Source organism: Crinia signifera, chromosome 6, assembly GCF_055691185.1.
Source record: "Crinia signifera chromosome 6, ASM5569118v1, whole genome shotgun sequence".
In the NCBI taxonomy this organism is placed as follows: Eukaryota; Metazoa; Chordata; class Amphibia; order Anura; family Myobatrachidae; genus Crinia; species Crinia signifera.
In genome coordinates this window covers 26,168,691-26,192,407 of record NC_139222.1, presented here as the reverse complement: position 1 = coordinate 26,192,407, position 23,717 = coordinate 26,168,691, and the positions used below count along the sequence as shown (strand labels likewise).

General features: G+C 51.3%; 4 protein-coding genes across 13 annotated transcripts in view; 3 read left to right on the top strand and 1 right to left on the bottom strand.

Annotated features, from left to right (window-relative positions):
* Positions 1 to 23,717, top strand: part of LOC146010130 (uncharacterized) — a 424,288-nt gene that overhangs the window by 48,757 nt on the left and 351,814 nt on the right. The window lies entirely within an intron of this gene.
* The window catches only part of LOC146010169 (uncharacterized), a 263,545-nt gene that overhangs the window by 3,215 nt on the left and 236,613 nt on the right, over positions 1 to 23,717 (bottom strand). For 2 of the 4 annotated variants that reach the window (XM_083151139.1, XM_083151140.1), the window contains exons 2-4: positions 21,590 to 21,689; positions 13,470 to 13,567; positions 12,191 to 12,512 (exon numbers count right to left, since the gene is read on the bottom strand). In XM_083151139.1, the coding sequence (XP_083007265.1) occupies positions 12,191 to 12,512; positions 13,470 to 13,567; positions 21,590 to 21,638 (469 nt within the window). In that variant the 5' untranslated portion in view covers positions 21,639 to 21,689. The remainder of the gene's footprint in view (positions 1 to 12,190; positions 12,513 to 13,469; positions 13,568 to 21,589; positions 21,690 to 23,717) is intronic. The other 2 variants (XM_083151138.1, XM_083151141.1) reach the window with 1 other exon arrangement.
* The window catches only part of LOC146010153 (uncharacterized), a 360,112-nt gene that overhangs the window by 123,514 nt on the left and 212,881 nt on the right, over positions 1 to 23,717 (top strand). The window lies entirely within an intron of this gene.
* The window catches only part of LOC146010228 (uncharacterized), a 239,166-nt gene that overhangs the window by 56,424 nt on the left and 159,025 nt on the right, over positions 1 to 23,717 (top strand). The gene's annotated exons all lie outside the window — the stretch shown is intronic.

The following is a 23,717-nucleotide window of genomic DNA, read 5'->3' as shown; positions in this document are numbered from 1 at the left end:
CAGACAGATCCGACACCCTCCGTGCCGATGCTATGGCCAATAAGAAAACCGTTTTCCAGGTGAGCCAACACAGGTCCACCGACCACAAAGGCTCAAACAGTGGTTTCCGAAGAGCGAATAGTACAAGGGAAAGGTCCCAAGGAGCAACCGGGGGGACAAAGGGAGGAGAAACAGCAAAACAGAAGAAAAAGAGATCAACCTAGGTCGCGTGGAGCGCTTGTCCTGTGCTGTCACCCCAATATATAAAGCAGCTGCTAGAAAAGGGAGTAGTCAGCTCCCTATAAGGAATACAAAGAAAGGAGGTGGGAGCAGCGCTAAAAATGAATCAAAGTATGTATATATATATATATATATATATATATATATATATCTCCTATATATTTGGCTACATCTGTCACTCAAAGTGGGTGTCTGTGTCTATAACGCTCTGTTCCTGGACTTTCCTCTTAATGTGTGATTGCCTTCATCTGTGCTGAACACCTTTCTGAGAAATTAACCTGTTTAAAACAGGTGATGGCAATCATACATTAAGGGGAAGTCTAGAAACAGAGCATTGTGTCCCTCCTGGAGAGGGTCATGTTGGGAGGTATGTGACCGAGAACCAGCCCAGTGAGCCCACAGACAGTGCCAGACACCCACTGCCTTCCCATGTTGCCCAGCACTGCTACTCCACAGCCACCAGGTGAGCGCCCCCCTCCCGCAATTTGCGGCAAAACCTCCCCCCCGCGCGCCCCCCCTCTCCCGCGATTCGCGGCAAAAACACCCGCTCCCCCGCGACCCCCCCTACCGCGATTCGCAGCAAAAACACCCCCGCGACCCCCCCTCCCGCGATTCGCTGCAAAAAGAACCCCCCCACGACCCCTCCTGCAATTCGCGGCATAACCACCACCCCGCGACCCCCCCCCTCCCGCGAATCGCAGCAAACCCTCCCCCGTGACCCCCCCCCCGATTCGCGGGAAAAACACCCCCCCGCGACCTCCCTCCCGCGATTCGCGGCAAAAAGAACCCCCCGCAACCCCCCCTTGCACGATTGGCGGCACCCCCCCTGCGACCCCCCTCCCGCGATTCGCGGCACCCCCCCTGCAATTCGCAGCAGCCCCAGGATTAAATGGCACATGCAAAACACTGACATGGCTATGGTCGACAATGAAAAAGGTTGACATGAGTTTTTGAAGATTTATTTTTAATTTTTTTAATTTTTTCATATTCATTGTCATGTGTCGACATGGACACCAATGAAGTGGCACACTTATGTCAACATTTACATGTGTTGACCTTTCTGTGTTGATTTTTTCTTGTGGCGATTCGCGTCACACCCCCCCGCAACCCCCCCTCCCGCGATTCGCGGCACCCCCCGTGACCCCCCACCTCCCGCAATTCGCGGCAACCCCCCACCGGAACCCCTGTGAACCCTGCCCTCCCGCGATTCGCGGCACCCAACCCCGCGACCCCCCCCTCCCGCAATTCGCGGCACCCCCCGTGATTCGCGGCAGCTCCAGAATTAAATTGCACATGGAAAACACTGACATGGCTATGGTCGACAATGAAAAAGGTTGACATGAGTTTTTTCCATTTTTTTCCCATTTTTTTATGTTTTCATATTCATTCTCATGTGTCGACATGGACACCAATGAAGTGCCACACTTATGTCAACATTTACATGTGTTGACCTTTCTGTGTTGATTTTTTTCTTGTGGCGATTTGCGTCACAACTTCCCCCACCCCCCCACCACAACCCCCACTCCCGCGATTCACGGCACACACACACACACCTCCCCCGCGATTCTCGGCACCCCACCCCGTGATTCACGGCACACCCCCGCGACCCCCCCTCCTGTGATTCACGGCACACCCCCGCGACCCCCCCTCCCATGATTCGCTGCAACCCCCGCCCCGTAACCCCCCCTCCCGCGATTTGCGGCACCCACCCCCGCGACCCCCCCTCCCGCAATTCGCGGCACCCCCCCGCGATTCGCGGCAGCTCCAGAATTAAATTGCACATGGAAAACACTGACATGGCTATGGTCGACAATGAAAAAGGTTGACATGAGTTTTTGAAGTTTTTTTTTCATTTTTTTAATGTTTTCATATTCATTCTCATGTGTCGACATGGACACCAATGAAGTGCCACACTTATGTCAACATTTACATGTGTTGACCTTTCTGTGTTGATTTTTTCTTGTGGCGATTCGCGTCACACCCCTCCCACCCCCCCGCAACCCCCACTCCCGCGATTCACGGCACACACACACCCCCCCGCGATTCTCGGCACCCCACCCCGTGACCCCCCCTCCCGTGATTCACGGCACACCCCCCGCGACCCCCCCTACCATGATTCGCCGCAACCCCCGCCCCCGTAACCCCCCTCCCGCGATTTGCGGCAACCCACCCCGCGACCCCCTCCCGCGATTCTCTGCAATCCCTCCCCTCCCGCGATTCGCAGCATCCACCCCCCACAACCCCCCTCCTGCAATTTGCGGCACCCCCCGCGACCCCCCCTCCTGCAATTCGCGGCACCCTCCACGACCCCCCCTCCCGCGATTCGCGGACACCTAAGTTGCAATACAGGGCATCTTTCATACAATTCTAACCATATTTCTCATATACAAACGTTCACAAATTAAGGGGGCGCAGCCTCTTACGAGGTGTGAAGAGCGCCCGTAGGGCGCGATGAATCACCTAGTCTCCTATATATTTGGTTACATCTGTCACTCAAAGTGGGTGTCTGTGTCTATAACGCTCTGTTCCTGGACTTTCCTCTTAATGTGTGATTGCCTTCATCTGTGCTGAACACCTTTCTGAGAAATTAACCTGTTTAAAACAGGTGATGGCAATCATACATTAAGGGGAAGTGTAGAAACAGAGCATTGTGTCCCTCCTGGAGAGGGTCATGTTGGGAGGTATGTGACAGAGAACCAGCCCAGTGAGCCCACAGACAGTGCCAGACACCCACTGCCTTCCCATGTTGCCCAGCACTGCTACTCCACAGCCACCAGGTGAGCGCCCCCCTCCCGCGATTTGCGGCAAAACCTCCCCCCCCGCACGCCCCGCGATTCGCGGCAAAAACACCCGCTCCCCCGCGACCCCCCCTACCGCGATTCGCAGCAAAAACAACCCCGCGACCCCCCCCCGATTCGCTGCAAAAAGAACCCCCCCACGACCCCTCCCACAATTCGCGGCATAACCACCACCCCGCGACCCCCACCTCCCGCGAATCGCGGCAAACCCTCCCCCGTGACCCCCCCCGATTCGCGGAAAAAACACCCCCCCCCCGCGACCTCCCTCCCGCGATTCGCGGCAAAAAGAACCCCCCCGCGACCCCCCCTTGCACGATTGGCGGCACCCCCCCTCCCGCGATTCGCGGCACCCCCCCCGCGCAATTCGCAGCAGCCCCAGGATTAAATGGCACATGCAAAACACTGACATGGCTATGGTCAACAATGAAAAAGGTTGACATGAGTTTTTGAAGATTTATTTTTAATTTTTTTAATTTTTTCATATTCATTGTCGACATGGACACCAATGAAGTGGCACACTTATGTCAACATTTACATGTGTTGACCTTTCTGTGTTGATTTTTTCTTGTGGCGATTCGCGTCACACCCCCCTGCAACCCCCCCTCCCACGATTCGCGGCACCCCCGTGACCCCCCACCTCCCGCAATTCGCGGCAACCCCCCACCGGAACCCCTGTGAACCCCACCCTCCCGCGATTCGCGGCACCCACCCCCGCGACCCCCCCTCCCGCAATTCGCGGCAGCTCCAGAATTAAATTGCACATGGAAAACACTGACATGGCTATGGTCGACAATGAAAAAGGTTGACATAAATTTTTGAAGTTTTTTTGTCATTTTTTGAATATTTTCATATTCATTCTCATGTGTCGACATGGACACCAATGAAGTGCCACACTTATGTCAACATTTACATGTGTTGACCTTTCTGTGTTGATTTTTTTCTTGTGGCGATTCGCGTCACACCCCCCGCAACCCCCCCTCCGGCGATTCGCGGCACCCCCCCGCGACCCCCCCCCTCCCGCAATTCGCGGCAACCCCCCACCGGAACCCCCATGAACCCCGCTCTCCCGCGATTCGCGGCACCCACCCCCCGCAACCCCCCCCTCCCGCAAATCGCGGCACCCCCCCCGTGATTCGCGGCAGCCCCAGGATTAAATGGCACATGCAAAACACTGGCACGGCTATGGTCGACAATGAAAAAGGTTGACATGAGTTTTTGAAGATTTATTTCATTTTTTGAATGTTTTCATATTCATTGTCATGTGTCAACATGGACACCAATGAAGTGGCACACTTATGTCAACATTTACATGTGTTGACCTTTCTGTGTTGATTTTTTCTTGTGGCGATTCGCGTCACACCCCCCCGCAACCCCCCCTCCCGCGATTCGCGGCACCCCCGTGACCCCCCACCTCCCGCAATTCGCGGCAACCCCCCACCGGAACCCCTGTGAACCCCGCCCTCCCCCGATTCGCGGCACCCAACCCCGCGACCCCCCCCTCCCGCAATTCGCGGCACCCCTCGTGATTTGCGGCAGCTCCAGAATTAAATTGCACATGGAAAACACTGACATGGCTATGGTCGACAATGAAAAAGGTTGACATGAGTTTTTGAAGTTTTTTTTTTCATTTTTTGAATATTTTCATATTCATTCTCATGTGTCGACATGGACACCAATGAAGTGCCACACTTATGTCAACATTTACATGTGTTGACCTTTCTGTGTTGATTTTTTCTTGTGGCGATTCGCGTCACACACCCCCCCCCCACCTCCCCCCCGCAACCCCCACTCCCGCGATTCACGGCACACACACACCCCCCCGCGATTCTCGGCACCCCACCCCGTGACCCCCCCTCCCGTGATTCACGGCACACCCCCCCTACCATGATTCGCAGCAACCCCCGACCCCGTAACCCCCCTCCCGCGATTTGCGGCAACCCACCCCGCGACCCCCCTCCGGCGATTCTCTGCAATCCCTCCCCTCCCACGATTCGCAGCATCCACCCCCCCACAACCCCCCCTCCTGCAATTCGCGGCACCCTCCGCGACCCCCCCTCCCGCGATTCGCGGACACCTAAGTTGCAATACAGGGCATCTTTCATACAATTCTAACCATATTTCTCATATACAAACGTTCACAAATTAAGGGGGCGCAGCCCCTTACGACGGTGTGAAGAGCGCCCGTAGGGCGCGATGAATCACCTAGTATATATATATATATATATATATATATATATATATATATATATATATATATATATATATAACAAATTTAATGGCACAATACTGTATAAAAACACAATTAATATGAGTGAATAAAATATCAAAACAATGATAGCTGGTGTGGGTTTAGACCTTATTAAATGGTATAACCTGCACTGGACCGGGCATAAGTCCCTTGTTGGAAGTCCTTGGGAGGACCAATTTGTTTGAATGCCGCTGGAGGTGTTTTGATCCTGATGGAATTAGGACAAGGTATAACCAACACTGGAAAACCTGAACGATGTATGCGGTGTTGGTCCAATATGGTGGCAAAAGTTCTCCAAGGTGATGGGGCTCAAGTCCAGATCAATAAGCAGGCAAGTCCAAACCACAGTGTAGCAAAGGGGGAATCCAAAAGTACCTACTCATTTTGCTGAACACCTATCAGCTTTATCAAGGTCGTCTGGGCCAATGCGGAGCCACCAGGATCAACGTGCCCCCCTTCGCCTTCAGCTTGCGAACCACACGCAGGAGGAGGGAGAATGGCGGGTAAGCATACTTCAGCCTCTACGGCCACGGGGCGGACAGGGCGTCCACCAAGATGGCGCCGGGGCCCGAGACCTGGCTCCGTACAGAGAGACCTTGTGGTTGTGTTGAGAGGCCATCAAGTCCACCTGGGGTAAACCCCACCATCACACTAGCATCTGGAACACCTCCGGATTGAGGGACCATTCGCCGGCATTCAAAGCCTGATGGCTGAGGAAGTCTGCTTCCCAATTCTGGACTCCCGGGATAAAGACCGCCGAGAGAGCTGGAATCTTCTTCTCCGCCCACTGAAAGATGTAGGATGCTTCCACCATTGCGGCCCGACTGCGAGTGCCGCCCTGGTGGTTGATATAAGCCACTGTTGTCATATTGTCCGACTGGACCTGCTCTGGGCGACCTCTCAGCCAGGGTTCCGCCAAGCAAAGAGCTCGGAAGACCGCCCTCAGTTCGAGGACATTGATTTGAAGCTGGGCCTCTGAGGCAGACCAAAGGCCCTGGAATGACCTCTGGCAAGTGACCGCTCCCCAACCGCAGAGACTGGCATCCGTGGTGAGGAGGGTCCACTGGTGGATCCAGAATGGCCTTCACACAATGAGGTTCTGATCCAAGAGCCACCATGAGAGAGAGACGGACTGTCGGCGATAAGGTTATCACCTGAGACCGGAGAAAAAGGATCCCAACAACTTGCAGAGGATCTCCTTCTGAAGGGGTCGAGAGTGGAACTGGGCATATTCTGCCATGTCGAAAGCAGACACCATGGAGCCCAGTACCTTTATGCAGGCATGCAAGGACACCCCTCGAGGAGAGAGGAGCTGTCGAATTCGGGACTGCATAGTCCAACGGCGGTCCTCCGGTAGGTAGATCCTCTGATGGATAGTGTCCAATCTGGCCCCCAGATGGACCATCGACTGGGCCGGAAGCAGTGAAGATTTGTCCCAATTGATGATCCAGCCGTGATGTTCCAGGAGCCGAACCACTATAGCATGGGTCCTCAAACTGCGGCCCTCCAGATGTTGTGAAACTACAAATCCCAGCATGCCTTGCCACAGTTTTAACACTCCCTTATAGCAAAACTGTGGCAAGGCATGCTGGGATTTGTAGTTTTACAACATCTGGAGGGCCGCAGTTTGAGGACCCATGCACTATAGTCAGGTGCTCCCGGTGAAGTTCTACAGAGTGCGCCAGAATCAACAGGTCGTCCAAATATGGGAGTATACGGATACCCTGGCTGCGCACACTGCTGTCCATCACAGACGGACGGGTACGATGACTCCTGCTTGGAGTAAACGTTGAACGGACTGTTCTAACGCTCTGCGCTTTTCCGGGTCCGATGGGAGACTCGTGGAAAAGAATGATTTTGGTGGGCGATGCCAAAAAGTTAAGGAGTAGCCTCAAGAGACCACCTCCTGAACCCAAACGTCTGTGGTGGATTCCCGCCAGACGGCCGAAAACCCTAACAGACGACGGTCCACCTTGGGATCTCCCAGGTGGGAGTCCATCCCGTCATGCGGAGGGCTTGTCCGCAGGCTTGGGGTCAGGGCATCTGGTGGCCCAGGGACACCAGCCTCTAGAACGGGAGGATCTGCCCCCCTGGGAAGATCTGGAGGAGAAGGACTGTCCCCTGCCGCGGCCCTGGAAACGAGAGGACTGGAGAGCAACCCAGGGCCGTGGAGCAGGTGTGGATGGTAAGAAAGCAGTTTTCTAAGCTGCCACCGTTGCAACCATTTTATCCAGTTGTGGACCGAATAAGAGGGAACCCTCGAAGGGAAAAGCCTCCAAAGCCTTTTTAGAGTCTGTGTCAGCCTTCCAGGAACGCAGCCATAGGGATCTGCAAGCGGCCACTGCAGAAGCAGACACCCTGGAGGAGAAAGTGGTGGAATCAAGAGCTGCCTTGCCTAAGTAGAGAGCAGCTTGATGCATCAACTCTATAGTAGGCAGCAGAGTGTCTGCTGGCGCCCCATAAAGTCACCCCCGCCGCCAAGATATACATTTAATTAGGGCCATAGCCACCCAGGCTGATGCCAGGGCAGGCCTGCCTGCTGCCCCAGCCGTGGTGTAAATAAGCTTTAGGAAGTTTTCCAACTTAAGGGACGCTGTAGGAATGGGCAACAGAGAGGATTTTACCAGTTTTGCCACATGAACGTCTACCCTGGGGGCCGTTTCCCAGGGGGCCCTATCCTCCTGGGGGAGAGGGTAAAGGGAGGAAAAGCATTTGTGAATGACAAACCTCCTATTAGGAACCTCCCAAGCCTCCCTAATGGCCTTGTTAAGGTTATCGGATTTAGAAGAAAGACCAAAGTATGCTTAGGGCGTTTAAATATAGGGCCGGAATCAGTAGGCGGATCAGCATGGTAATCTAATTGAATGACCTCCTTTACTGCTGTAACCAGGGCCGGCACATCGAGAGGAGACGGGGGTCCTCTCTATCGCAGGTGTCCCCTTCGTCAAGTGCGTCATCGACGGCCTCCTCTACATAATCCTCATCGTCCTCCTCAGTGTCAGAGGCACGCAGAAGGAGGGGCCTCGTCACCGTGTTTTTTGTTTTTTTTTACTAAAGCCCTGCGTCTATCTGCAGGCAAAGAACCCTCCCCATGGGTATCCGAAGTTGGGGGGGCTACACCCACTGCGGAAGAGGACGGCACGGGCCACGGGGGCAGCGCAGCTGAGACTTTATCCACTAGCTGTGCCATCATCTGCACAAGGGATGAGGTCCAAGCAGGCTCCTGAGAGGAGGCCGTAGGCTTGGGCGGTGCCTGCGCATTGTAGCAGCTTGCGCATAGGCTGTCCTGTACATAGTCCTGGGGTGATAGGCCCGCAATACAGGCTGTGCACGACAGCAATGCTGGGGCCTCCTCCCTCTTGCCCTTGTTGGACATAATTATAGAAATACAGGAGGGCTATAAAGGTACAATCAAACACCAATACACTGTAAGCAGTTAAGGGGTTAATAAGGTACACAGAATACAGCAAGCATACAAAGGCATACAATGCAATGAAAAGCAATGGCACTGAGCTCCTGCAGCAGCTATGGCTGGAGCATAAAAAACTGTAACCTGTGTCCTGCAGGAGAAGGTACAGGGGGGACATGCCGAAGCCTCCAGGCAGTGAAGGAGTGGAACCCCGGGTGGCACTGGAGCTTCTCCGTGTCCCTCCTCACGTGCAGCCAGGCAGACAGGAAGAGATGTCAGTGGCGGGAACTCTCTGCTGAGCACAGTTCCCTGCCTACTGTCCCGGGGAGGGGCTGATGTGGGGGGAGCCACCTCCCCCTGTTAACAAATGGTCCCTTAGGAAAGTGTCCTTGCATACCGGCGCTGCTGCCCACAAACTATGATCCCTGTTGGTCCAGCGTCCCGCGGGCCGGCCGACCGCTTGTTAGCTCAGCCGGCGGTCACCCCACAGCCGCAATGTGCCTCGCCAGTGCGATCGCACATGCTCCCGGCAGGGAGTGTGTTACTTTATAGTGAAGGCCCCCGGTGGCGGCTTCTGCTCCCAAGTGCCCGTGAGATGCTGCAGCGCTGGAGCCGGCAGCGCAGGGGTCTGCTCAGACTCCCAGCGCTGCTGCTCTGTCACTGACAGGGTCAGTGTAAAATAAAAATAAAAAAATGAAGGCTGCTAATATAGCAGCCCCTCTAGTGGGTGCATCTGGCTCCTGCCAGCACCCTGAAAAACTGAGGTCCTTGGCCTGGAGGCAGGGTAGAGGAGGGGAGGAGCCTGGCTGCCTGTTAAACTTAACCTCTAGGGTGCTGGTGCTCTCTCCCACTCCCACTAACCATTGTAAAGCCTGTGGCCCCTGATGTCTCCCGAAGGAGAAAATGGGATTTATGTAGGTAAGGTAACCCTCATTATATTAGTGCATTGGGAGACACTGAAGTATTGGGAGCCGGGGAGTGTAAGGGAACTGTAAGACTGGGTGTCACTATTCTGCCTAACAAAGCCCCTAAATACAGAATAGGAGTAAAGAACAGGGGAGAGGGGATAAACACTATTCAGGAATGAGAACAACAATCCTAACAAGGAGAACAGTAATATAACAGAACAGAAACAAAGAGCATAAAGGGAAGGCATAAGGGATGCCCCAAAGCTGGTCCTAAAGGCAAGCTGGCATCTCTGGGGTACCCAGACTGGTCACATTGGGTAAGAGCTGCACTGAGGAGCAGGTGACAGCCCAGCACCCCAGCTTAGCAGAGGCTCCGTGCCACACCATCCTAGCTGCACACACCAGTCTCTTGGTGCCCCAACAGGATCAGGAACAGGCAGACTTGCTACAAGGTAATCCTGGTAACAGTGATCCACCTGATAATGCTGATCACAGGCTAACCAGCCTCTCCTGCTGTTATCATGCAGACCCAGCAGGTCATCCATCCAGTGCAAATCCTGGGTCTTACGTACATAGAGCCACAAAGACCTGACCACTTCTGGTTACTAAGTCAGGGAGCTGAGGCCCAACTCCTTGTTACTGGGTCTGGTGGTGCTGGTTCTCCCTGGGCGCCTGCGGTACTGTGTATGACAGGTGCCAGTCCTCTACTCTGGCAACCATCTCATCCTTCTGTCTCCCATCTGCCCAGTGCCCATGGTGATGACCAGTGCCTCCCCTTTTTGGAGCCAGTATAGGCGGCTCTGGCTCCTTCCTTCATACCCACTTGCCCGTACCTTGGACCACAGTCAGAGATCTGTGACTTGTACATCGGGCAAATAGAAGCCCAAACCCTGTTGTGTGAGTCCCTGGTAAGGCCAACAGTCCATTAGCCTACATAGTAACAGAGGAGGGTGTGGGATAAGAGGCCGCTGTAGTGACAGAGGAGGGTGTGGGATAAGAGGCCGCTGTAGTGACAGAGGAGGGTGTGGGATAAGAGGCCGCTGTAGTGACAGAGGAGGGTGCGGGATAAGAGGCCGCTGTAGTGACAGAGGAGGGTGCGGGATAAGAGGCCGCTGTAGTGACAGAGGAGGGTGCGGGATAAGAGGCCGCTGTAGTGACAGAGGAGGGTGCGGGATAAGAGGCCGCTGTAGTGACAGAGGAGGGTGCAGGATAAGAGGCTGCTGTAGTGACAGAGGAGGGTGCGGGATAAGAGGCCGCTGTAGTGACAGAGGAGGGTGCGGGATAAGAGGCCGCTGTAGTGACAGAGGAGGGTGCGGGATAAGAGGCCGCTGTAGTGACAGAGGAGGGTGCGGGATAAGAGGCGGCTGTAGGGACAGAGGAGGGTGCGGGATAAGAGGCGGCTGTAGTGACAGAGGAGGGTGCGGGATAAGAGGCCGCTGTGGTGACAGAGGAGGGTGCGGGATAAGAGGCCGCTGTAGTGACAGAGGAGGGTGCGGGGTAAGAGGCCGCTGTAGTGACAGAGGAGGGTGCGGGGTAAGAGGCCGCTGTAGTGACAGAGGAGAGTGCGGGATAAGAGGCCGCTGTAGTTACAGAGGAGGGTGCGGGATAAGAGGCCGCTGTAGTGACAGAGGAGGGTGCGGGATAAGAGGCCGCTGTAGTGACAGAGGAGGGTGCGGGATAAGAGGCCGCTGTAGTGACAGAGGAGGGTGCGGGATAAGAGGCCGCTGTAGTGACAGAGGAGGGTGCGGGATAAGAGGCCGCTGTAGTGACAGAGGAGGGTGCGGGATAAGAGGCCGCTGTAGTGACAGAGGAGGGTGCGGGATAAGAGGCCGCTGTAGTGACAGAGGAGGGTGCGGGACAAGAGGCCGCTGTAGTGACAGAGGAGGGTGCGGGACAAGAGGCCGCTGTAGTGACAGAGGAGGGTGCAGGATAAGAGGCCGCTGTAGTGACAGAGGAGGGTGCGGGATAAGAGGCCGCTGTAGTGACAGAGGAGGGTGCGGGATAAGAGGCCGCTGTAGTGACAGAGGAGGGTGCGGGACAAGAGGCGGCTGTAGTGACAGAGGAGGGTGCGGGATAAGAGGCTGCTGTAGTGACAGAGGAGGGTGCAGGATAAGAGGCCGCTGTAGTGACAGAGGAGGGTGCAGGATAAGAGGCCGCTGTAGTGACAGAGGAGGGTGAAGGATAAGAGGCCGCTGTAGTGACAGAGGAGGGTGCAGGATAAGAGGCCGCTGTAGTGACAGAGGAGGGTGCAGGATAAGAGGCCGCTGTAGTGACAGAGGAGGGTGAAGGATAAGAGGCCGCTGTAGTGACAGAGGAGGGTGCAGGATAAGAGGCCGCTGTAGTGACAGAGGAGGGTGCAGGACAAGAGGTCGCTGTAGTGACAGAGGAGGGTGCAGGACAAGAGGCCGCTGTAGTGACAGAGGAGGGTGCGGGATAAGAGGTCGCTGTAGTGACAGAGGAGGGTGCAGGATAAGAGGCCGCTGTAGTGACAGAGGAGGGTGTAGGGTAAGAGGCTGCTGTAGTGACAGAGGAGGGTGCAGGATAAGAGGCTGCTGTAGTGACAGAACAAGGAGAATATGTGACTCTCTAATAAGCGATTATTCCTCACCTGTGCTGGTATCTGTAGGGATTTCCTCCTCCTTACACTGCTGGTCACACCTCACATCCGTCTCTTCTTCCCCCTCTGTATCTTCTACCTTAATCTCAGTCACATATGTCTCTTCTCCTTCTGTATCTTCTGCCTTAATATCAGTCACATCTGTCTCTTCTCCTTCTGTATCTTCTGCCTTAATATCAGTCACATCCATCTCTTCTCCTTCTGTATCTTCTACCTTAATATCACTCACTTCCGTCTCTTCTACCTTAATATCAGTCACATCCGTCTCTTCTCCTTCTGTATCTTCTACCTTAATATCAGCCAGGCCTCCACCCTAAATAACAACAGTAATTATTAATGTATGAGACACACACAGCTTCTCTACAGATCATGTAGTGATAACTCACTATGGTATATACTGTGAGGATACGGGGTTCCCCAATCATTCAGACACCGAGCAGATGAAACCAAAATAACGGTTTCTTTTCCACAGCGCACACAAATAGATAAAAACAGGAACAAGAGGCAAATGTAGCATAGAACGATATCCAGGTAGCAGTCCAAACAGGCAGTGCTTGTAGCGTCACAGTTCCACATCACAAAACCATCACTTATCCACACAGCAGTGATAGCAGATTAGTCCTCCCTCAATTCCACAGGGATCCACACAGCCGTGATAGTGCAGGAAACCTGTATAAAGTCCACACAGCACTGAACACTCCACACAGGAGTATAGTTGGGCCACCCAGGGCAGATGATGCGTTCCACCAGATACCTAGGCAGAGTATGACCTCTTGGCCCAGGACAGTGACCAACATGAGGAGCTGGGCTGTAAAAGTAGATTTTAAGAGCTTCCAAATTCCCACGGTGCTTGCACCATCCGTGGGGTCGTCCAGTTTCCTGATTGGTGGGTTCAAGCATTAGGTCTATCCCTCCTTCAATCTACAGCTGTCACTCTCCTGCTGCCCACCTGCTTTGTCAGGCTCCACAAGGTCTGCTAGAGTTCAGGAAGGCACAAGGAAGGGTAAATAGAAGGAACAATAACAGGGTAGTTGGGTTATGTCCTGATTACCCCCTGTGGAGATTGCCTTTTGGTGAAATGATACACTTTCCCCCTGGCTACTTCCTGTGTGACCATATAATACCCTTTACAGACACACATGGGGAATAGAGACATACAGAAGTTGGACATAGGGTACAGATGGACTAAAAAGTACATTAATCACTACACATAATAAAATACCATGATTTGTTTTACTCTAAGTCTGATATCCTGACAGATACCACCTACCTGATCCTCCTGTGGGGTCCTGTGATTCTCCTCTGTACAGTGCTGGGAATACAGAGGACGGGGACATCTCTCTGGGGTATCTCTGTTACTGGGCCCATCTGTAGGAGACACGCAGTGACTGAGGACATGGTATATATGTGATTATCCTGGGAATACAGAGGACGGAGACATCTCTCTGGGGTATCTCTGTTACTGGGCCCATCTGTAGGAGACACGCAGTGACTGAGGACATGGTATATATGTGATTATCCTGGGAATACAGAGGACGGAGACATCTCTCTGGGGTATCTCTGTTACTGGGCCCATCTGTAGGAGACACGCAGTGACCGAGGACATGGTATATATGTGATTATCCTGGGAATACAGAGGATGGGGACATCTCTCTGGGGTATCTCTGTTACTGGGCCCATCTGTAGGAGACACACAGTGACCGAGGACACGGTATATATGTGATTATCCTGGGAATACAGAGGACGGGGACATCTCTCTGGGGTATCTCTGTTACTGGGCCCATCTGTAGGAGACACACAGTGACTGAGGACATTGTATATATGAGATTATCCTGGGAATACAGAGGACGGGGATATCTCTCTGGGGTATCTCTGTTACTGGGCCCATCTGTAGGAGACACACAGTGACTGAGGACATGGTATATATGTGATTATCCTGGGAATACAGAGGACGGGGACATCTCTCTGGGGTATCTCTGTTACTGGGCCCATCTGTAGGAGACACGCAGTGACTGAGGATATGGTATATATGTGATTATCCTGGGAATACAGAGGACGGGGACATCTCTCTGGGGTATCTCTGTTACTGGTCCCATCTGAAGGAGACACACAGTGACTGAGGACATGGTATATATGTGATTATCCTGGGAATACAGAGGACGGGGACATCTCTGTGGTATCTCTGTTACTGGGCCCATCTGTAAGAGACACACAGTGACTGAGGACATGGTATATATGTGATTATCCTGGGAATACAGAGGACGGGGACATCTCTCTGGGGTATCTCTGTTACTGGGCCCATCTGAAGGAGACACGCAGTGACTGAGGACATGGTATATATGTGATTATCCTGGGAATACAGAGGACGGGGACATCTCTCTGGGGTATCTCTGTTACTGTCTCCATCTGTAGGAGACACACAGTGACTGAGGACATGGTATATATGTGATTATCCTGGGAATACAGAGGACGGCGACATCTCTCTGGGGTATCTCTGTTACTGGGCCCATCTGTAGGAGACACACAGTGACTGAGGACATGGTATATATGTGATTATCCTGGGACTACAGAGGACGGGGACATCTCTCTGGGGTATCTCTGTTACTGGGCCCATCTGTAAGAGACACGCAGTGACTGAGGATATGGTATATATGTGATTATCCTGGGAATACAGAGGACGGGGACATCTCTCTGGGGTATCTCTGTTACTGGTCCCATCTGTAGGAGACACACAGTGACTGAGGACATGGTATATATGTGATTATCCTGGGAATACAGAGGACGGGGACATCTCTCTGTGGTATCTCTGTTACTGGGCCCATCTGTAGGAGACACACAGTGACTGAGGACATGGTATATATGTGATTATCCTGGGAATACAGAGGACGGGGACATCTCTCTGTGGTATCTCTGTTACTGGGCCCATCTGTAGGAGACACACAGTGACTGAGGACATGGTATATATGTGATTATCCTGGGAATACAGAGGACGGGGACATCTCTCTGGGGTATCTCTGTTACTGGGCCCATCTGAAGGAGACACGCAGTGACTGAGGACATGGTATATATGTGATTATCCTGGGAATACAGAGGACAGGGACATCTCTCTGGGGTATCTCTGTTACTGTCTCCATCTGTAGGAGACACACAGTGACTGAGGACATGGTATATATGTGATTATCCTGTGAATACAGAGGACGGCGACATCTCTCTGGGGTATCTCTGTTACTGGGCCCATCTGTAGGAGACACACAGTGACTGAGGACATGGTATATATGTGACTATCCTGGGAATACAGAGGACGGGGACATCTCTCTGGGGTATCTCTGTTACTGGGCCCATCTGTAGGAGACACACAGTGACTGAGTACATGGTATATATATGTGATTATCCTGGGAATACAGAGGACGGGGACATCTCTCTGGGGTATATCTCTTACTGGGCCCATCTGTAGGAGACACGCAGTGACTGAGGACATTGTATATATGAGATTATCCTGGGAATACAGAGGACGGGGACATCTCTCTGGGGTATCTCTGTTACTGGGCCCATCTGTAGGAGACACACAGTGACTGAGGACATTGTATATATGTGATTATCCTGGGAATACAGAGGACGGGGACATCTCTCTGGGGTATCTCTGTTACTGGCCCCATCTGTAGGAGACATGCAGTGACTGAGGACATGGTATATATGTGATTATCCTGGGAATACAGAGGACGGGGACATCTCTCTGGGGTATTCCTGTTACTGGGCCCATCTGTAGGAGACATGCAGTGACTGAGGACATGGTATATATGCGATTATCCTGGGAATACAGAGGACGGAGACATCTCTCTGGGGTATCTCTGTTACAGGGCCCATCTGTAGGAGACACACAGTGACTGAGGACATGGTATATATGTGATTATCCTGGGAATACAGAGGACATCTCTCTGGGGTATCTCTGTTACTGGGCCCATCTGTATGAGACAGGCAGTGACTGAGGACATGGTATATATGTGATTATCCTGGGAATACAGAGGATGGGGACATCTCTCTGGGGTATCTCTGTTACTGGGCCCATCTGTAGGAGACACGCAGTGACTGAGGACATGGTATATATGTGATTATCCTGGGAATACAGAGGACGGGGACATCTCTCTGGGGTATCTCTGTTACAGGGCCCATCTGTAGGAGACACACAGTGACTGAGGACATGGTATATATGTGATTATCCTGGGAATACAGAGGACATCTCTCTGGGGTATCTCTGTTACTGGGCCCATCTGTATGAGACAGGCAGTGACTGAGGACATTGTATATATGTGATTATCCTGGGAATACAGAGGCCGGGGACATCTCTCTGGGATATCTGTTACTGGGCCCATCTGTAGGAGACACACAGTGACTGAGGACATAGTATATATGTGATTATCCTGGGAATACAGAGGACGGACACATCTCTCTGGGGTATCTCTGTTACAGGGCCCATCTGTAGGAGACACACAGTGACTGAGGACATGGTATATATGTGATTATACTGGGAATACAGAGGACGAGGACATCTCTCTGGGGTATCCCTGTTACTGGGCCCATCTGTAGGAGACACGCAGTGACTGAGGACATGGTATATATGTGATTATCCTGGGAATACAGAGGACGGGGACATCTCTCTGGGGTATATCTGTTACTGGGCCCATCTGTAGGAGACACGCAGTGACTGAGGACATGGTATATATGTGATTATCCTGGGAATACAGAGGACGGGGACATCTCTCTGGGGTATCTCTGTTACTGGGCCCATCTGTAGGAGACACATAGTGACTGAGGACATGGTATATATGTGATTATCCTGGGAATACAGAGGACGGGGACATCTCTCTGGGGTATCTCTGTTACTGGGCCCATCTGTAGAAGACACGCAGTGACTGAGGACATTGTATATATGTGATTATCCTGGGAATACAGAGGACGGGGACATCTCTCTGGGGTCTCTCTGTTACTGGGCCCATCTGTAGGAGACACACAGTGACTGAGGACATGGTATATATGTGATTATCCTGGGAATACAGAGGACGGGGACATCTCTCTGGGGTATCTCTGTTACTGGGCCCATCTGTAGGAGACACACAGTGACTGAGGACATGGTATATATGTGATTATCCTGGGAATACAGAGGACGGGGACATCTCTCTGGGGTATCTCGGTTACTGGGCCCATCTGTAGGAGACACACAGTGACTGAGGACATGGTATATATGTGATTATCCTGGGAATACAGAGGACAGGGACATCTCTCTGGGGTATCTCTGTTACTGGGTCCATCTGTAGGAGACACACAGTGACTGAGGACATGGTATATATGTGATTATCCTGGGAATACAGAGGACGGGGACATCTCTCTGGGGTATCTCTGTTACTGGGCCCATCTGTAGGAGACACGCAGCGACTGAGGACATTGTATATATGTGATTATCCTGGGAATACAGAGGACGGGGACATCTCTCTGGGGGATCTCTGTTACTGGCCCATCTGTAGGAGACACACAGTGACTGAGGACACGGTATATATGTGATTATCCTGGGAATACAGAGGACGGGGACATCTCTCTGGGGTATCTCTGTTACTGGGCCCATCTGTAGGAGACACACAGTGACTTAGGACATTGTATATATGTGATTATCCTGGGAATACAGAGGACGGGGACATCTCTCTGGGGTATCCCTGTTACTGGGCCCATCTGTAGGAGACACGCAGTGACTGAGGACATGGTATATATGTGATTATCCTGGGAATACAGAGGATGGGGACATCTCTCTGGAGTATCTCTGTTACTGGGCCCATCTGTAGGAGACACACAGTGACTGAGGACATGGGTATATATGTGATTATCCTGGGAATACAGAAGACGGGGACATCTCTCTGGGGTATCTCTGTTACTGGGCCCATCTGTAGGAGACACGCAGTGACTGAGGACATTGTGTATATGTGATTATCCTGGGAATACAGAGGACGGGGACATCTCTCTGGGGTATCTCTGTTACTGGGCCCATCTGTAGGAGACAAGCAGTGACTGAGGACATGGTATATATGTGATTATCCTGGGAATACAGAGGACGGGGACATCTCTCTGGGGTATATCTGTTACTGGGCCCATCTGTAGGAGACACACAGTGACTGAGGACATGGGATATATGTGATTATCCTGGAAATACAGAGGACGGGGACATCTCTCTGGGGTATCTCTGTTACTGGGCCCATCTGTAGGAGACACGCAGTGACTGAGGACATGGTATATATGTGATTATCCTGGGAATACAGAGGACGGGGACATCTCTCTGGAGTATCTCTGTTACTGGGCCCATCTGTAGGAGACACACAGTGACTGAGGACATGGGTATATATGTGATTATCCTGGGAATACAGAAGACGGGGACATCTCTCTGGGGTATCTCTGTTACTGGGCCCATCTGTAGGAAACACGCAGTGACTGAGGACATGGTATATATGTGATTATCCTGGGAATACAGAGGATGGGGTCATCTCTCTGGGGTATCTCTGTTACTGGCCCATCTGTATGAGACACGCAGTGACTGAGGACATTGTGTATATGTGATTATCCTGGGAATACAGAGGACAGGGACATCTCTCTGGGGTATCTCTGTTACTGGGCCCATCTGTAGAAGACACACAGTGACTGAGGACATGGTATATATGTGATTATCCTGGGAATACAGAGGACGGGGACAACTCTCTGGGGTCTCTCTGTTACTGGGCCCATCTGTAGGAGACACACAGTGACTGAGGACATGGTATATATGTGATTATCCTGGGAATACAGAGGACGGGGACATCTCTCTGGGGTATCTCTGTTACTGGGCCCATCTGTAGGAGACACACAGTGACTGAGGACATGGTATATATGTGATTATCCTGGGAATACAGAGGACGGGGACATCTCTCTGGGGTATCTCGGTTACTGGGCCCATCTGTAGGAGACACGCAGTGACTGAGGACATGGTATATATGTGATTATCCTGGGAATACAGAGGACGGGGACATCTCTCTGGGGTATCTCTGTTACTGGGTCCATCTGTAGGAGACACGCAGTGACTGAGGACATGGTATATATGTGATTATCCTGGGAATACAGAGGACGGGGACATCTCTCTGGGGTATCTCTGTTACTGGGCCCATCTGTAGGAGACACGCAGTGACTGAGGACACGGTATATATGTGATTATCCTGGGAATACAGAGGACGGGGACATCTCTCTGGGGTATCTCTGTTACTGGGCCCATCTGTAGGAGACACGCAGTGACTGAGGACATTGTATATATGTGATTATCCTGGGAATACAGAGGACGGGGACATCTCTCTGGGGTATCTCTGTTACTGGGCCCATCTGTAGGAGACACACAGTGACTGAGGACATGGTATATATGTGATTATCCTGGGAATACAGAGGACGGGGACATCTCTCTGGGGTATCTCGGTTACTGGGCCCATCTGTAGGAGACACGCAGTGACTGAGGACATGTATATATGTGATTATCCTGGGAATACAGAGGACGGGGACATCTCTCTGGGGGATCTCTGTTACTGGGCCCATCTGTAGGAGACACGCAGTGACTGAGGACACGGTATATATGTGATTATCCTGGGAATACAGAGGACGGGGACATCTCTCTGGGGTATCTCTGTTACTGGGCCCATCTGTAGGAGACACACAGTGACTTAGGACATTGTATATATGTGATTATCCTGGGAATACAGAGGACGGGGACATCTCTCTGGGGTATCTCTGTTACTGGGCCCATCTGTAGGAGACACGCAGTGACTGAGGACATTGTATATATGTGATTATCCTGGGAATACAGAGGACGGGGACATCTCTCTGGGGTATCTCTGTTACTGGGCCCATCTGTAGGAGACACGCAGTGACTGAGGACATTGTATATATGTGATTATCCTGGGAATACAGAGGACGGGGACATCTCTCTGGAGTATCTCTGTTACTGGGCCCATCTGTAGGAGACACACAGTGACTGAGGACATGGGTATATATGTGATTATCCTGGGAATACAGAGGACGGGGACATCTCTCTGGGGTATCTCTGTTACTGGGCCCATCTGTAGAAGACACACAGTGACTGAGGACATGGTATATATGTGATTATCCTGGGAATACAGAGGACGGGGACATCTCTCTGGGGTATCTCTGTTACTGGGCCCATCTGTAGAAGACACACAGTGACTGAGGACATGGTATATATGTGATTATCCTGGGAATACAGAGGACGGGGACATCTCTCTGGGGTATCTCTGTTACTGGCACATCTGTAGGAGACACACAGTGACTGAGGACATGGTATATATGTGATTATCCTGGGAATACAGAGGACGGGGACATCTCTCTGGGGTATCTCTGTTACTGGGCCCATCTGTAGGAGACACGCAGTGACTGAGGACATGGTATATATGTGATTATCCTGGGAATACAGAGGACGGTGACATCTCTCTGGGGTATCTCTGTTACTGGGCCCATCTGTAGGAGACACACAGTGACTGAGGACATGGTATATATGTCATTATCCTGGGAATACAGAGGACGGGGACATCTCTCTGGGGTATCTCTGTTACTGGGCCCATCTATAGGAGACACACAGTGACTGAGGACATGGTATATATGTGATTTTCCTGGGAATACAGAGAACTGGGACAGCTCTCTGGGGTATCTCTGTTACTGGGCCCATCTGTAGGAGACGTGCAGTGACTGAGGACATGGTATATATGTGATTATCCTGGTAATACAGAGGACGGGGACATCTCTCTGGGGTATTCCTGTTACTGGGCCCATCTGTAGGAGACACACAGTGACTGAGGACATGGTATATATGTGATTATCCTGGGAATACAGAGGACGGGGACATCTCTCTGGGGTATCTCTGTTACTGGCCCCATCTGTAGGAGACACACAGTGACTGAGGACATTGTATATATGTCATTATCCTGGGAATACAGAGGACGGGGACATCTCTCTGGGGTATCTGTTAGTGGGCCCATAACTGTAGGAGACAGAGAGTGGCTAAATACACACTACATATGTACATATCAGATTATCTCCAGTAGGACAGGTCATGAGTCCCGTAGCCTACCATTACCACTATTTCTATGTATCTCTTTCTATCTATACTTCATCTAGTAGCTAATTAGAACAATTAAAATATACCTGTCTATGATACAAAATGATCCAGATTTGCCAATAATAAGAAATGTGCCTTTGCTTCTGTGCTATAGGAGAGGCAGGAACATGAGGGAAATGGTAATGTACACAGACATCTCTAGGTTGTGCAGACCCGAGGGATCACCAGGTGTATATATAAATGTGCATGTGATTATTACTCACCTGTGCTGGTGTCTGTAGGGATTTCCTCCTCCTTACACTGCTGATCCATCTCTTCTTCTCCCTTTATATCCTCTACTGTAATATCACACAGATCTTCCCCCTAATAAAAAAATATATAAAATCACATACATCTTACTATCACTTTTTTTTAAATGTAATCTCTCACCTTCGGCTTCTATTAGTTGGGGATTTATCTCCCAGTCCAGGCGCCCCCCCCCCATTAGTTGAAAATCTAATACTACAGGAATCCAGCAAACATAAAACACATCACCCTTCTCCCATAGCGTTACAGGTCAATAATTGTATATTTTGGAATGTAGACCCTGTAACAATCTAGACTCCATCTATGTTTTCGTTCTCTTAAACAACCTCACCCCTCTGGCAATAGCAGAAACATGGCGCACACTAATCAGACATGGCCTCATCTGAAGCCCTCTCACACAGGGCCTTATTCTAGTTCACTCTTAGAGGCAAATTCCTTCTTAGCTGGACAAAACCATGTGCACTGCAGGTGTGGCAGATGTAACATGTGTAGAGAGAATTAGATTTGGGTGGGGTTTTTCTTCAAAGTGAGATCTATATTGCAGTGTAAAAATAAAGCAGTCAGTATTTTCCCTGCACAGAAACAAAATAACTAAATCTCTCTGTACATGTTACATCTGCCCCCCTGCAGTGCACATGGTTTTGTCCAGCTAAGAAGGAATTTGCCTCTAAGAGTGAACTAGAATAAGGCCCACAGTTCTCTCCATCTCACGCACACCTCCAGGTTTGGAAGCAGACAAGGAGGTGGGTTAGAATAGTTCTTTACAATGGGCGATTTCAAGATCCCGATATTCTCCTTGTGTCTGCAAACCACTCTCTGTAACCACCGCTCTTGGACAGTCCCTATGGACTGACTCTTATGGTCATTGGGGTGACCACTGCCTTTTTCGTAAGACTATGGGGCAAATTTACTAAGGCAGATCAGGCTGATCCCCTGTATGAACCAGGCTCTTGAGCTGCTTCTGGTTAAAAAAAATATGAGTGACAAAAATAATAGGGGTATTTTTATAACTGGCACCGGGCTCTGACAGCCACAGGTGTAATGCCACAGCCAGGGGAAAAACGTTTTACACAAATTGACCCCAATTGATTTTGTGGTCAGCCTGAATTGCCGGTTCCCACTATAAACGCCTATGTTAACACTTTAACATAGGCATCTATGGTGGGAACCGGCCATTGACACAAATGTTACATTCTTATGGTGGGAACCAGCCATAGACACACGTTACATTCTTAACATGCACATCTATGGAGAAGCAGAACAGCCTATCAGGTGTGGTGCTCCCCTGGAGATCGCTCCCGAAAGGTAGAGGGAATTCCTAATGACTGTCATCACTGGGATTTCCCTCAGAATCAGGAAGGAGCTGCTTGTGTAACCAAGCAGCTCTACAGTCCGCTGGTTTCAGGTATTTTTGCAGGTTTTTTTTAACCCCATGGATGCCTACATGAACTGAAGAGGATGTGATCTACACAGGAGGTGGCGAGTATAATTTTTCTTTACAGGTACCCATGGGATGTCTACTGGAAAAGGATACCAAACCTATGGGCTCAAGATAGGCGTGTATGGTGTGTGTCATAAAACTCTACTTTATTCTGTGTTTGTGTCTATTTATTTGGGTTTGATTCTTTTGTGGGACTACAAGTCCCAACATGCCCATTAATACTTGGTTGTCCAAGGCTTGCTGGGACTTGATGTTTTACAACAAAACCCAATACTTTATTTTTATTCTATTTTGTAGACATTTAACATCAGAACACAGGGGTGCTGGGGACAGCCCCCAGCTTCAGCCCTGGCTTGGGGTTGCCTGCTGGGGTTGTAATACCATAGCCGGGGGAACTTTTGGCTGTGACACACGATATGATATCTCCAGAGCTCGCAGTTCAGAGACACCTATATAGTGACTCTAAACTGCAGTCGTCCTGTGCGAGGATCCGGTGACATGGCTCACCAGGATCCAGAAATTCACAATCCCATCGGTTCCCAGTATGTAAACCTACCCCACCCCTCTAAGCCTCTATATAAGGATGGCTGTATGCAGGGGTATTTATCTGGCGGAACGGTCCGGAACGCCGTTCCTGAAGTTCA